This window comes from Cololabis saira, chromosome 5 (genome assembly GCF_033807715.1).
Source record: "Cololabis saira isolate AMF1-May2022 chromosome 5, fColSai1.1, whole genome shotgun sequence".
NCBI lineage: Eukaryota > Metazoa > Chordata > Actinopteri > Beloniformes > Belonidae > Cololabis > Cololabis saira.
Window position 1 is genome coordinate 2,881,543 of NC_084591.1, and position 12,425 is coordinate 2,893,967.

Below are 12,425 nucleotides of genomic sequence, written 5' to 3' on the forward strand. Positions count from 1 at the left end.
AATATTCAGAATTGATTATCAAGATTTGATTCGATTCGATTCCAATATCGATTTGGATTAGTGTTATTAAAACTGTTTTTTGAGCTGTTGCATGAATGATATGACTGTAGTTCTGCAACATATTAATACTAGTATTATATTGAGATTCAGCAGCAAGTATTGCAGCTAATGATGCTGTAAGGACCAATCAGCTCCCAGAATGCTGATAGAACTGAAACAGAAACATCGTGGGTCAGAATTACCAAACAGATCCAGGGAGGAAACAGAGATGCATGAAATCAGTTTTAGTTTTTCCCACATTCCGTTTTTATTTGTTCCATTTTCGGTCTATTTTGGTTTTTAGTTTTTGAGCATTTGGTTTTTAACATTTTTTGCAAATGTAACCCCAAGACAGTATATAAAGTAATGAAATATAGACAATTTATGCAATTATAACTTAACACTTTAATGTTTTCATACCTTTAAACATATTTAAAGGCAAAAACATGGGACCAGTTATTCTCGTGTCCAACAAAACATTCCTTTTTTGGGGATAAACAAAAAAATAACCAAAAGTTGTAATGTAATGATGAAAAAAAATAAAAAATAAATAAATAAATAAAAGAAAAAAAAATGAAATCGATCTTTATACATATGAATCGATTTTTAGGAATTAATATGAGAATCGATTTAGAATTGGGAAATGAATTTTTCAACACAGGTGTTGTGCAACTCAAGGTAGCTTGGCTGTCCAGTAATCAAGGCTAATGATGAATATTATTAATAATTATTAATAATTAATAAAGTTGACTATTTATCAAATCGTATTATCAATATGATAAATAAAAATCCTCGGGGCACCACCGCCGGGGCCTTACTTCCGGTGGGATTCGATAACTAAAACAGCAGAAAATCAGTCTCATATGATTATGGTTTATCCTGCAGAACAGCAAATCTTACAGAATAACAGTGAAGGCGTGATGTCCGAACACTAGGCTCTGCTTAAACAAATCAATTTGTGACCAAATCTTGCATGAAATAACAACAACTCATAAAGAAATCAATCAGAATTTATTTACATACGGGTATCAAAAGAGATGTAAATATATACCCGAATAAATCTGATGGCACACGACATTATTATAAAACCATTAACTAACAAGAAAAACAACAATCAATAAAATGAAACATAAACGTTAAATGCATGGAATGAAAACAAAAAAAGAAATCAAGCAATAATAACGAAGATACAGAACATCTACAGTTCAAACGGGGCTTCTGTGGTCTTTTAAAGATGGACGCGCCCTCTGGGCCACGTGCAATCGGACCGGATGGCGAACGCAGCATTTAAAACGTGCCTACGGCAGAAACCAACGACTACCAAATAATCAAACATGATAATGATAACAATGATGATGTAATCTCAGCTCTGAACACAGATTTAGCTCTGTAACACGTTCTTAAGTTACTGATAAACAGAGATCCCGACTTCACACAGTTCTGAACCGTTCTTAGTCCTACTGATCTACCGTTCCCGGGCTCACGTTTCCTCGGGGATCCGGATCGGATGCCTGCGGGTTCTGTGACTGGGCCGTCCCTTCCCCTGAAACGGATTAGACAGCGGCGGGGCCGCCTCGTGCCGGGCCGTGGTTCCGGACCAAACGGAGGCTCACACGCATTCCTAGGCGCGGCGGGGGGACCGGTCTCTCCTTGCCGTGCTTCCCTCTCTGCGCCGGTCGCCGACGCGCGGCCGTCCGGGCCCCGGGAGAGCTCACGCCGGGCGAGACGCCGGCCGTCCGTCCCCGATCCCTGCGCCGGTTGGCAGACAGGGGCTCAGAGCGGGGAGGGGGGTTTGGTCTGAGTCGCAGCTGTGTCCCGATCTGGTTGCCGGGAGCGCGTGGGCGTCGGAAGCTTGGATCTGTGAACTTAGAGGACAGAGTTAGTGGAAGCCGGAGGCTCCCCGGGGGACCGCCGCTTCAACGACCGGACCCCGCAGGGCCCGGTCCGGTGCGGGCCTCCTGCCTCCCCCCAGCCCGGGGGGAGAGAGAGGAGATGGGATCCTTTGGCCTGGCCAAAGATCCAGCGCCGATGAGATGAAGTTGAGAAGAGAGAGAAGAGGAGCAGCGGCTTCAACGGCCGGACCCCGCAGGGCCCGGTCCGGTGCGGGCCTCCTGCCTCCCCCCAGCCCGGGGGGAGAGGAGGTGGGATCTTTGGTCCTGCTGCTCAGGAAGAGAGGTTGATCGGAAGAGGGAGAAAAAGAAGCAGCGGCAGGGGTTTTGATCCTACGCGCGCTGCGGTGACGTCATCGGTGCCTCATTGCGATTGGATGCGCGCGCTTGTAGGCGCCACCCCCCCCCCCCCCCGCAAGGCATGCTGGGGGTTGTAGTTCAGGCAACGGCGCCATTTTATGAGGCACATTAAAGCGGAAAAGGGGGGTTCAAAGAAGCAGTACCATTTTGAGGTCTGGTTTTGGGCTCCGCTGCATCCGGCTCCCCCCCAGGGGGTGTCGTAAAACCCCAAGGAAGTCTGTTTTCCCTGGCAGAAACCCTGCTGGGTCCTTGTTTTGATCTCCGGCCATGCAGTGGGGGTCGTAAACGGACTATCTCGACCCAGGCCGAGATAACCAGGAGTTAGCAGCAGGGGGTCGCAGGACTTCAGGAAGAAGGGGCAAAGTCTGGTTTTACAGGTCCTCATAATCACAAAATGTTCATACATTTTATAAGTTCAGATGGGCATATGGGCGGGCACAACACAGGCCTGGTTCTGCCTGGAGCCTGTTCTTCTTCATCCCTGATCTCTCACATTGTTCTGATCAGCTTGTTCCTCCTCGTCATCTTTAATCTGGACTTTCAGTAGTTTTTGTCCTGGCTCAGAGTGAACAAGTCCCACTTTGCTGAAAAGTCTGATGCTCTTCCAGCTGAGCTACTCAGGTCACATTTGGAGTGTTTTGTTTCTTCTTTTTCTTCATGTTTTTTCAAATACAAGGCATTTCAGAGGTTTTAAAAAGTCCTGGAGGAACTTTCAGTGGTTGTTCCTCTTAACCAGACAGGAAATGTTGCTCAATTCTGCTTTAAACTTTGCAGTTTTTTCCTCCATTGAAGACTTTCTGTTATTTTTACTTTATTTATTACTTTCTGAATTAATAAGGCCCGAACCGTAACGTGCACCCAGGTGTGTTATACATCAAAATGTGCGTCTCCATCCAGCAACGACACACATTACTTTTTTCAGTCAAAAGCGTTACCGTGGCGACGCTAGACGCCAAAAAGCGCGTCCCCCCCTTCATCTGATTGGTCCATATTTGATAGTCCGTATTTTCTGCCAGAACTTTTGAATGGTTTGACATAAAGACTCGTGGGTGGTGTCATCGGACATGGTTTTGAGTCCTTGAACATAATTGGTGTAAATTAGCCCCGCCCCTTCTTCTGATTGGTCAATATTTGATAGTCCCTATTCTCTGCCATAACTTTTGAATGGTTTGATATAGAGAGTCATGGGTGGTGTCATCCACTAAATGTCCAGTCTGAAGAATCTACATGCAAGTCATACAATTCTTCTTCCTCTTCCTCCCAATAATGAATAAAACTCAATCTGAGACTGGAAGTTTTCCACAACCACCTTTAATGTTCAATGTTTCATATTTTTTTAACCTTTAATTGTTTAACCTTCTCCCCCACCAAACTTCACCGAGTGATTGACACGACGACCTCGTTGCCATGGCGACTAAAGCCCGCATCCCGCCACGTAGGGCTCCAGGTCCTGGCCCCTGCAGTGGAGCCGCCACGCCACCCTGCAGAGAGCAGATGTCAATCACCAGGCCCCGCCCACCTGAACCACCAGCCAATCAGAGAGCCGCGGTCTCACCAGGCCGCCATGCCGTTGGGGTCCCGGACGACCCGCTTGGCGCAGGAGACGGCGGTGGAGACGTCATCGCTCAGGAGCTCTGGGGGGAAAATTTTACATTCTTTGTTTTGATGAGCGACTGGTGGTTTTACGGAAGAGTATCAGGGCCAGGCAGGAGAAAAATAAAACTAATATTCTAGAGGAGGAAGATTTTTTTTTTCATTCTGCACTTAAAGAAAAAAGTGGAAATGTCGAGAAAAAAGGCGAAATTTCGACTTCATCCGCGAAATTTCGACTTTATTCTTGAAATTGTATTTCAACATTAATCTTGACATTTCGACTTTTTTCTCGACATTTCCTTCAAAATGTCGAGAAAAAAGTCAAAATGTCGAGATCAATATTGAAGTACAATTTCGAGAAAAAAGTCAAAATGTCGGGAAAAAAGTTAAAATGGCGAGATCAATGTTGAAATACAATTTCGAGAAAAAAGTCGGAATGTCGAGAAAAAAGTCAAAATGGCGAGAAAAAAGTCAAAATGTCGAGATCAATGTTGAAGTACAATTTCAAGAAAAAAGTCGAAATGTCGAGAAAAAAGTCGAAATGTCAAAAAGAAAATCGAAATGTTGAGAAAAAAGGCAAAATTTCAACTTTGTGCACAATAAAAAAAATCTTCCCCTTTCAAATATTTTTTCATCTGCATGGCCCTGATACTCCGTAGAATTCCTTTGATTTTAATATTTATTTATTTCAGGTTGAAGTTTTTGATTCAGCATTTATTTATTTCAGGTTACATTTTTTTAAATTCATTTTTTATTTCAGGTACAGGTTTTTAGTTTAATATGTATTTCACGTAGATTTTTATTTCAATGTAGTATTCATGTAGGCTGGGCTCCTCACCGCTGCATGGGATGTTACAAGCGTTGGCGCTCTTCGTCCGGCCGTCGCTGCACCACCAGCGGCTGTTGATCTGGAAGATTCCGTAGTCGGTGGATCCGTCCGTGTTGTGGTTGGTGGCCTGAGTGTTGTAGCTCGATTCCCACCGGGTCAGGCAAACCCCTGAGATACACAAGCCCACACCATGATTGTTTTTTTCCAGAGGTGTATAATCCAGGTGCCATAAAGTAAAAATCCAGTCCAGCAGTTGTTCCAACCATCACTGAAGCAGCTCCTCTGCAGGGAGATGGTCGTTAGTGAGAACTCCTGTTCTAAATGTAGGAAGTCCTCATTCGTCCCTAGAGCTGTCCAGCTCCTAAACTCAGCATCTTAACCTATTTTATCATCAATTTATTTATTTATTGTTTGTCCGGCCGGAGAAGCCCCACCCTGTCTGGTGAAAAGAAGCGGCCTGCTCACTCCTCAGGTTAAGGAGGAGACCTGAGCTCAGTGCAGGAACTCCCGGGGTTGGTAGAGGATGGCAATGCCCAGGGGCCTCATTTATAAAAGAGTGTGTAGGATTCATACTAAAAGTGCACGTAAACTCAAAAGCCGAAAATGGCGGGCACAAAAAAAAATCCGGATTTATAAAACCGTGTGCTTACACTTGCACGCAATGTTCGCTTTATAAATCACAGTCCAGCTGGAAGGTTGCGCAGGTGAATTCACCTCATATCCCGCCCTCTACATGCCCACTTCATACCATAAAGGGGCAATGCAAAGTACTCCATGACTGTATTTGCATATGAATGAGCCTGCTGAGCATGTGCAGCAGCACCTGCAGCCTGTTTGGGCGTCAGGATGAATGAGACGTGTCGAGCCACCGTGCCACTAAATTTCACGGAGACTGAGATGGAGATGTTGTGGATGATGTGGAGGACAGGAAAACCACATTATTTGGTGGTCACAGTAAAAGTAGAAAAAGTATATAAATAGTATAAAATAAAGCGAGTGAGTGGCAGCAAGCCGTTGCTGCGCTAAACGCCGTGGGTGCCACGGACCAAGGGCGCAATTTCCACTGGGGACAGGGGGGACATGTCCCCCCCACTTTTTACAGTTTAAAAACTAACGGTAGGCTCAGCCTATAATTGCAAATCATCAAGACACGCAAAGGCGATGCGAAGACGGCCCGGCAGCCAAGCTCCCCCTCCCGTCTCCCCTCAGTGCTGCTCAAGGCTGATTTATGGTTCCGCGTCACACCAACGCAGAGCCTACGGCGTAGGTGCGCGTCGTTTTAACGCGGAACCATAATTTAGGCTTACGCCCGCGCGTAAAGGTTTCACCCGCGCGTAAAACTCATTATATAAAAAGAAAAATCGGAGTCCCTTTAGGGGGTCCGTAGAGTGGCCCGGCACTCATTTGTTCTGTCCTCAGTCACTCTCCAGTTGTCGCGGTGGGTGACTAGGAGCGGCGTGTCCACTGCGGCTGCACTACCAGAGTCCTAACTGACGCTGAGCTTCAGATTCAGATTCAGATTCTGAATCTGAATCTGAAGCTCAGCGTCAGTTAGGACTCTGATCACGATCACGATCAGCGCTATTATATTATACGTCTGATATGTGATGACATTAAAAGTATGACATGAATCTGGCTTCATTTCACTACCTCACCGCCTGTGTCGCCACTTCCCCATATCTTCAGACTGTTCCTACGGGAGGGTCAGGGTTGGCGTTGGGATACGCGGATTTTTCGGTTAGTTTTTTCTTTTTAAATCCCAACCTTTGCGTGGAAAGTGCTTGCGGATCTTTCAAGCCCTGTTTTGTGCGCTAGCAAGCTTTATAAATGAGGCCCCAGGACTGTAGCTTAGGTAGGAGCACTGGGTGATATAATGGGAAAAAAATTGGGGATAAAAAAATATTTAAAAAAAAATGAAACAAAAAAGTCTTGACTTTTTAGTTTTTAGTTGGTTTCTGAAAAAAGTGACTGTTTTTTAGTAATGAAATCATTCTAAATTGTTTTGTTTTAAATTTTAGAAAAGTGAGAATTCTTACTTTTTAAAAATAAAATAAAATAATAAAATAATATATAATAATAAAATATTCATCCATCCATCCATCCATTTTCTGCCGCTTATCCGTTCCCGGGTTGCGGGGGCAGCAGTCTCAACATTAATAAAATAAATGAATAAAATAGAAAATAAAAAAAAAATTCTTCTGATTTCTTTAAATAGTTTTAAGTTTCTGAAAAAGTCATAATTCTGAGATTAAAGTGATAACTCTACTCACAGTTGGCCAGGCTGTATCCGTGGTAACCGTCCATCCCATAACTCTTCAGGGCCCGGGCCCACTCGCAGCGTTGGTACTGCCTGGCGCTGGCCACGCCCACCAGCAGGACGACCAATAGGCTCCTCATGTTGTCTCTCTATGAGCTCCAGCAGCTGATCCGCTCATTTATAGCTTCATCTTGACCTTTGACCCCTGGCTGCTGTGGGAGGGGCTGATGGGAAGTTTGAACCCGGTTCATTATCGTTTACCGTCCTGCATGAGTTGAGCAGGAAAACACCTTTAAGTAATGTTATTTTATAATTCCTTAAATCCTGATTTTAATCTCAGAATTCTGAATTTTTTCAGAAATAAACTTTTCAGAAATCTAAAAAATGAATTAGTGCTGATTGTTTTTCATTTCTAAAAAAAAAAGCCTGAATTTTGAGAAAAAAAAAAATTCATTTAGAAATGAAAAAAAATCCTCCTTAAATTTTTGGTTTTAGGCGTCTGAAAAAAGCCAGAATTTATTTTTATAAGTGAAAAGAAAAAGTTTTTTTTTAGTTTTAAATTTCTTAAAGTCAGAACTCTCACTTTTTTTAGAATTGGAAAAAAAAATCCAAAATAATTTTTTGGTTTTAAATTGCTGAAAAAAAAATCCTCTGATTTTTTTTTTTTAGGTCTTAGGTTACTGAAAAAAGTCCGATAAAGTCTGATAAAAAAACATAATTCTGACTTATTTTTAGTAATAGAATTAAAAATCCTCCCTAAATTTTGTGTTTTTATTTTAAGTTTCTGAAAATCTTTAGAATTTTGAGATTAAAGTCAGAATTATCTTCCATATATTTATCTAGTATATATATATATATATATATATATATATATATATATATATATATATATATATATATATATACATATATTATTTTCATGATGAGATTCTCCGACATGACTCGGGCCTTAAATCTGCCGACTCATTTTTATGGCAAAGTCCAACGAGCCGGTTAATTATTCCTGGACTTGTTTACCCGTTATGTGGGGGGGGGATGAAGTGAGAGAAACGAAGGAAAACAAACAAACCTTTGGAATCTGCAGGAGAGAAAAACAAACAAACAACAACCTGGAAACTGGAACTGGATCAGGACTAGAATACTAAATATTATATATTCCTGTTCCTAAACAGCCAGGCTCCACGGACCATAACAACTACAGGTAGGATTGCCACCTTTCAGAAATAGAAATAAGGGAACGCCCTGATTTCAGCAGCGCAGGAGCCAAAAAAACCCCCCCCAAAACTTCTAAACTGAATAAAAATGTGTTACTTTATATGAAAAAACAAAATGCTTTGATTTAAAGGAGCTTGAGGCAGGATTGAGGCAGGATTTATGAAAAAAAATCGTATACGTTTTGAGTTTTCTAGTAATAATGTCAGATGAAGCGTTCCAAACCAAAAAGAATGTTTCCTCTAGTGCAGTGGTCGGCAACTGGCGGCCTGCGGGCCAAAATTGGCCCGCCTCCAATAATATCTGGCCCGCCAGATGACATTGAAAGTCTGATTTAAAAAAAAAAAAAAAAAAAATCTTTATTTTTTTTTTTTATTATTATTTACTATCACAAAAACGACAATTTCATAGATAATCCAAAGCCTTTATTTAGAAAAGATAAAATAAAATAAAAGTAGAATCTTCATGATTCCGGACGCACACAATTCTGTATAGTTCCCTGTCACCTGTAGCATAGGGGGGCCTTAATTAGAGGTGCACACCAATATTCAGGAGTAACGTAGGCACAGACTCCCGCAAAACTCCTGAAGCTGTTGAAATGGTAAGACGTATTTGTTGTGGTTTCAACTGTGAAAAATACAACTGATAACTTACCTTGAGTTTTGCTGTTGGTCTTTTAAATGGTAAAACGTCCATTATGTCTAAAAATACGTCGGAAAATCCGCCTCATTTGCATATCCTCTCACTCGTTTCAGCAGACACAGAGGCACAGAGAGCTGCTGCTACGTGTGCACGTACTGACTACTGTGCTACTGTTCATATCATGGGTTTTTCATGTGTTTCATGTCGTTCTGTGTATTTTAAAGAAGGACTGCATTTGTTAGTAGCTTGGCAGAAAATAATATTATCACCAAGTTACTTATAAGCGGTTTCATAACGCAGCCACAGAGTAGCGCTAAAGCAGTAATAATGCCGCGTTCCATTTGTCCTCCGAAGTGGGGATTTCCCAGTTCCCAGTTGGATTTTTCAACTGGAATGCCCCTCGAAGTGGGATTTCCCACTGGGAAAGTGGGAGAGTCTTCACCACCCCCGAGTTCACATTCCAAGATGGCTGCCCCGGTTGTAAACAGTAGAAGAGAGCTCTGTAAAAATTCGTAGCACTTCATTCTAGTTTTGGTCACACTAAATTAGTCGTATACAAGTATTGTTTGGCATATATATGCTGCTATAGAGTAATTTACATTTTTCATGTGGTATATGCGAAATACAAACTTGTTTACCTACTTTGTAACTGGAACGCTGATAACTGGGCTGTGACGTCATTCCCAGTTCCGACTTCCGAGGTAAATGGAACGCAGCATAACACAACACTAATAACAGTCTGTAGCAAATTCAAGTTACTTTATTTAAACTAATGACTTTCTTTAATTAATTTTTTGTACAAGATATAATAGTATAATGATACTAGTAGCCTATAGATAAGGGGAAAAAAGTTTTGTTTAGTAGAAAAAAAAACATGCTTCGCCTGATTGATGTGATGTTCTGGCCCACCATTCAGTTGCTCCGAAAAAATTTGGCCCGAGGCCAAACTTACTTGCCGACCCCTGCTCTAGTGTATCTCTCCTTTGCTTTGAACAGGCTGTGTGCTGCAAAATGTGCTGCAATTCGGGCCCGAATTTCCCGCTCTGGGCTGTGGATGTGACGTCACATGACGCTGCATGCACGTTCTCCCCGTTCTCCCGTGCCGGCTTCACTGTTGGCTGCAGTACCCCCAACGGCCGTCGTGGTGAAGGGTGGCGCTAGAGAGTCTCATTTCTTAAAAGGAGCCTCAAACTCCTTTAAAGTTTAAAGTGCTTTAATAGCATTGAACTTTCATGACTGTAACCAGGACCAGGACCAGGACCAGGAGGGAACCAGGACCAGAACCAGGACCAGGACCAGGACCAGGATCAGGACTAGGACCAGGACCAGGTTCCAGGTTTCCCCCGGGAAAATTTTTGAGCATAATGCATTTAAATGCATCAATCTGGTGCACTTTGGAAAGCTAGAATAACAATAATAGGGTGTCTGCTGCCTTAACTTACCTTGGAAACATATCCTCTCCGGAGCTTCTCTACCCGGCTAAACTAATATTAATAACTAAATTATTAATAACTAATATTCTCCGCTCCTCCGTTTGTGTGTGAGCACACAGCATGCACAGCCTTCACCGCTGATTGGCTGTTTCCCGTGCCTGTCTCTCTGTGTGTAACCAATCAGATGGAGCTGTGGGCGGGACCTTGCTGCAGTGCAGTGACTGCAGGCAGAGAGATGCGGCTGCATCAACCCCAAAATAACGCCGTTTTAAATTGTACAAACACAATATTGGTATCGTTAGAAAAGGAAAAATGTCCTCTTAATTTTGGGGGGGGGGCTGAGATCAAATTTGGGGGGGCTTCAGCCCGTTTTTTTATTTGTAGTGAGAACATAATCCACAGCAACCGACACAAATCCATTCATGTGTATGTGTCCGCGGTGCAAGGACCACAGTGATTGTGCTGCAGCTGCCCTCATCGCCGCTTGTTGCTTTTCTGATTCGTTTTGAAGAATCATGCAACTCTTCCTTCTTTTTGAAAAAAGACAGTAAATTCAACTGTCTTTTTGACATGTTTGCGTTGCTCGCTGCTTGCTCCCCAGATCCAGCAAATTTCCAAAGTTTTTTTGGTCGGGGGCGTGGTTTGCTGGCCCATCTTTTCATTGCATCAACAAATCTCCGACTCTTTCAAATGACGTTAAATCTTTATAAACAACATGAAATGCTTGGGATTTGTTCTGTAAATGAATTTATGCATATTATTATTTTTTATACATTAAAAAAAAACTTTTTTATATTATTATTGTTTTATATATACGAGAGGTGCCGGATCTGCCCAAATAAGTCCCGGAACGCAGGGAGGCCAAAATCGAGAGGTGCCGGATCTTGTTCCGGCAGGATCCGGCACAAATTAACCCCTAGTAATAAATAATCATAATAAATGTAATAAATAAATAAATAAATAGGTATAGCCAATGATATAATGTTTTAAAATACAATTAAAAACGGTATAATTTACATTAAAATGTATTTAAAATGGTTAAAGGGCTTCTATTTCTTTCATAATTAAATTTGGAAGTTTTAAAATACACATAATTCATTTGTATGGGGGTTAAAACAAAAATGTTAAGGACGATTTTCAGATAAAGTTGTCCCGTCAACGATTTTTCAAAAAAATAAAAAAAGAAGACCGGTTAAAAAATTAAAAAAGACGATATAATTGATATTAAGATATTTTTGAAATGGTTAAAAGGCTTCTACTTCGTTTATAATATAGTTTGGAGGGTTTACAAATACATATAATTCGTTTGTATGGGGGTTAAAACAAAAATGTAAAGAACGGTTTTTAAATAAAGTTGTCCGGTCAAAGATTTCTAAAAAAATAAAAAAAATGACCGTATAAAATTAAAAAAGACGATTTAATTGATATTTAAAATTATTTTAAACGGTTAAAAAGCTTCCACTTCTTATGTAAAACAACTTGGGGGGTTTAAAATGCATATAATTGGATGATATGGGGGTTTAACACGATTGTAAGGGGTAAAGACGTCAGGTTGTAAAGAGCCAGCACCAGGGTATAAAAGGGGAGTTTCCCTCAGCTCTCACTTCACTGCTGGAGCTCGACGGGTGAACATCTCTCTCCTGCTCACCAGCACTTACTGTTGCTCATTTAAATACTTCTTTCTTTTATTCTTTTTACTTTTTGGACCTGAAGAAGACCATATAAGGTCCAAACGTTTCCACCTTTTCTTTTTTTCTCTTCTCTTTTAAGCACACCTTCCTTAGTTCTATAATACAAAGTGTGTTGTGTATTATTATATCTTAAAAAAAAAAGGAAACAAAAAAAAATCATAAAACTTGAAAATATATAAAAAATTAAAAAGACTACGGTCCTTTATTTTTTGTAGTCTTATTTAAAAAACAAGGTTTAAAGTTCTTTATTTTGAGATAAGTAATTAAAATAAACATTTCATTAATTTGATCAAAAACAAGGTTAAAAGGTTTAAAATAATATTATATTTCATTCAGTCTTCAAGGGGTTAAGACAGTAAAATATTTGTGTGTAAAGTTGCTGGTAAAACAGCCGGTAGAGACGGTTAAAAACAGAGGGTATAAAAGGCGGAGCCACCAGGAGGCTCATTCTGCTTCTGGCATTCGGAGAGAACACATCTC

At 41.2% G+C, this 12,425-nt stretch overlaps 1 protein-coding gene across 1 annotated transcript; it reads right to left on the reverse strand.

Moving 5' to 3' along the window:
* Positions 1-3,583: 3,583 nt before the first annotated feature.
* On the reverse strand, positions 3,584-7,143 carry lyz (lysozyme). Its single transcript, XM_061720803.1, has 4 exons — positions 6,981-7,143; positions 4,720-4,878; positions 3,844-3,922; positions 3,584-3,769 (listed from the first exon to the last, which is right to left on the reverse strand). The coding sequence occupies exons 1-4, from the start codon at positions 7,105-7,107 to the stop codon at positions 3,703-3,705; spliced, it is 432 nt and encodes a 143-aa protein (XP_061576787.1). The 5' UTR covers positions 7,108-7,143; the 3' UTR covers positions 3,584-3,702.
* Positions 7,144-12,425: the final 5,282 nt, after the last annotated feature.

What these genes read in the sequence shown, in the direction of transcription:
- lyz (XM_061720803.1), bottom strand. Translation starts at nt 7,107, where the DNA reads ATGAGGAGCCTATTGGTCGTCCTGCTGGTGGGCGTGGCCAGCGCCAGG. An exon ending in CGGATACAGCCTGGCCAACT is followed by an intron (nt 4,879 to 6,980) that starts GTGAGTAGAGTT and finishes TGTGTATCTCAG; the next exon opens with GGGTTTGCCTGACCCGGTGG. An exon ending in CCCAACGGCATGGCGGCCTG is followed by an intron (nt 3,770 to 3,843) that starts GTGAGACCGCGG and finishes TGCTCTCTGCAG; the next exon opens with GGTGGCGTGGCGGCTCCACT.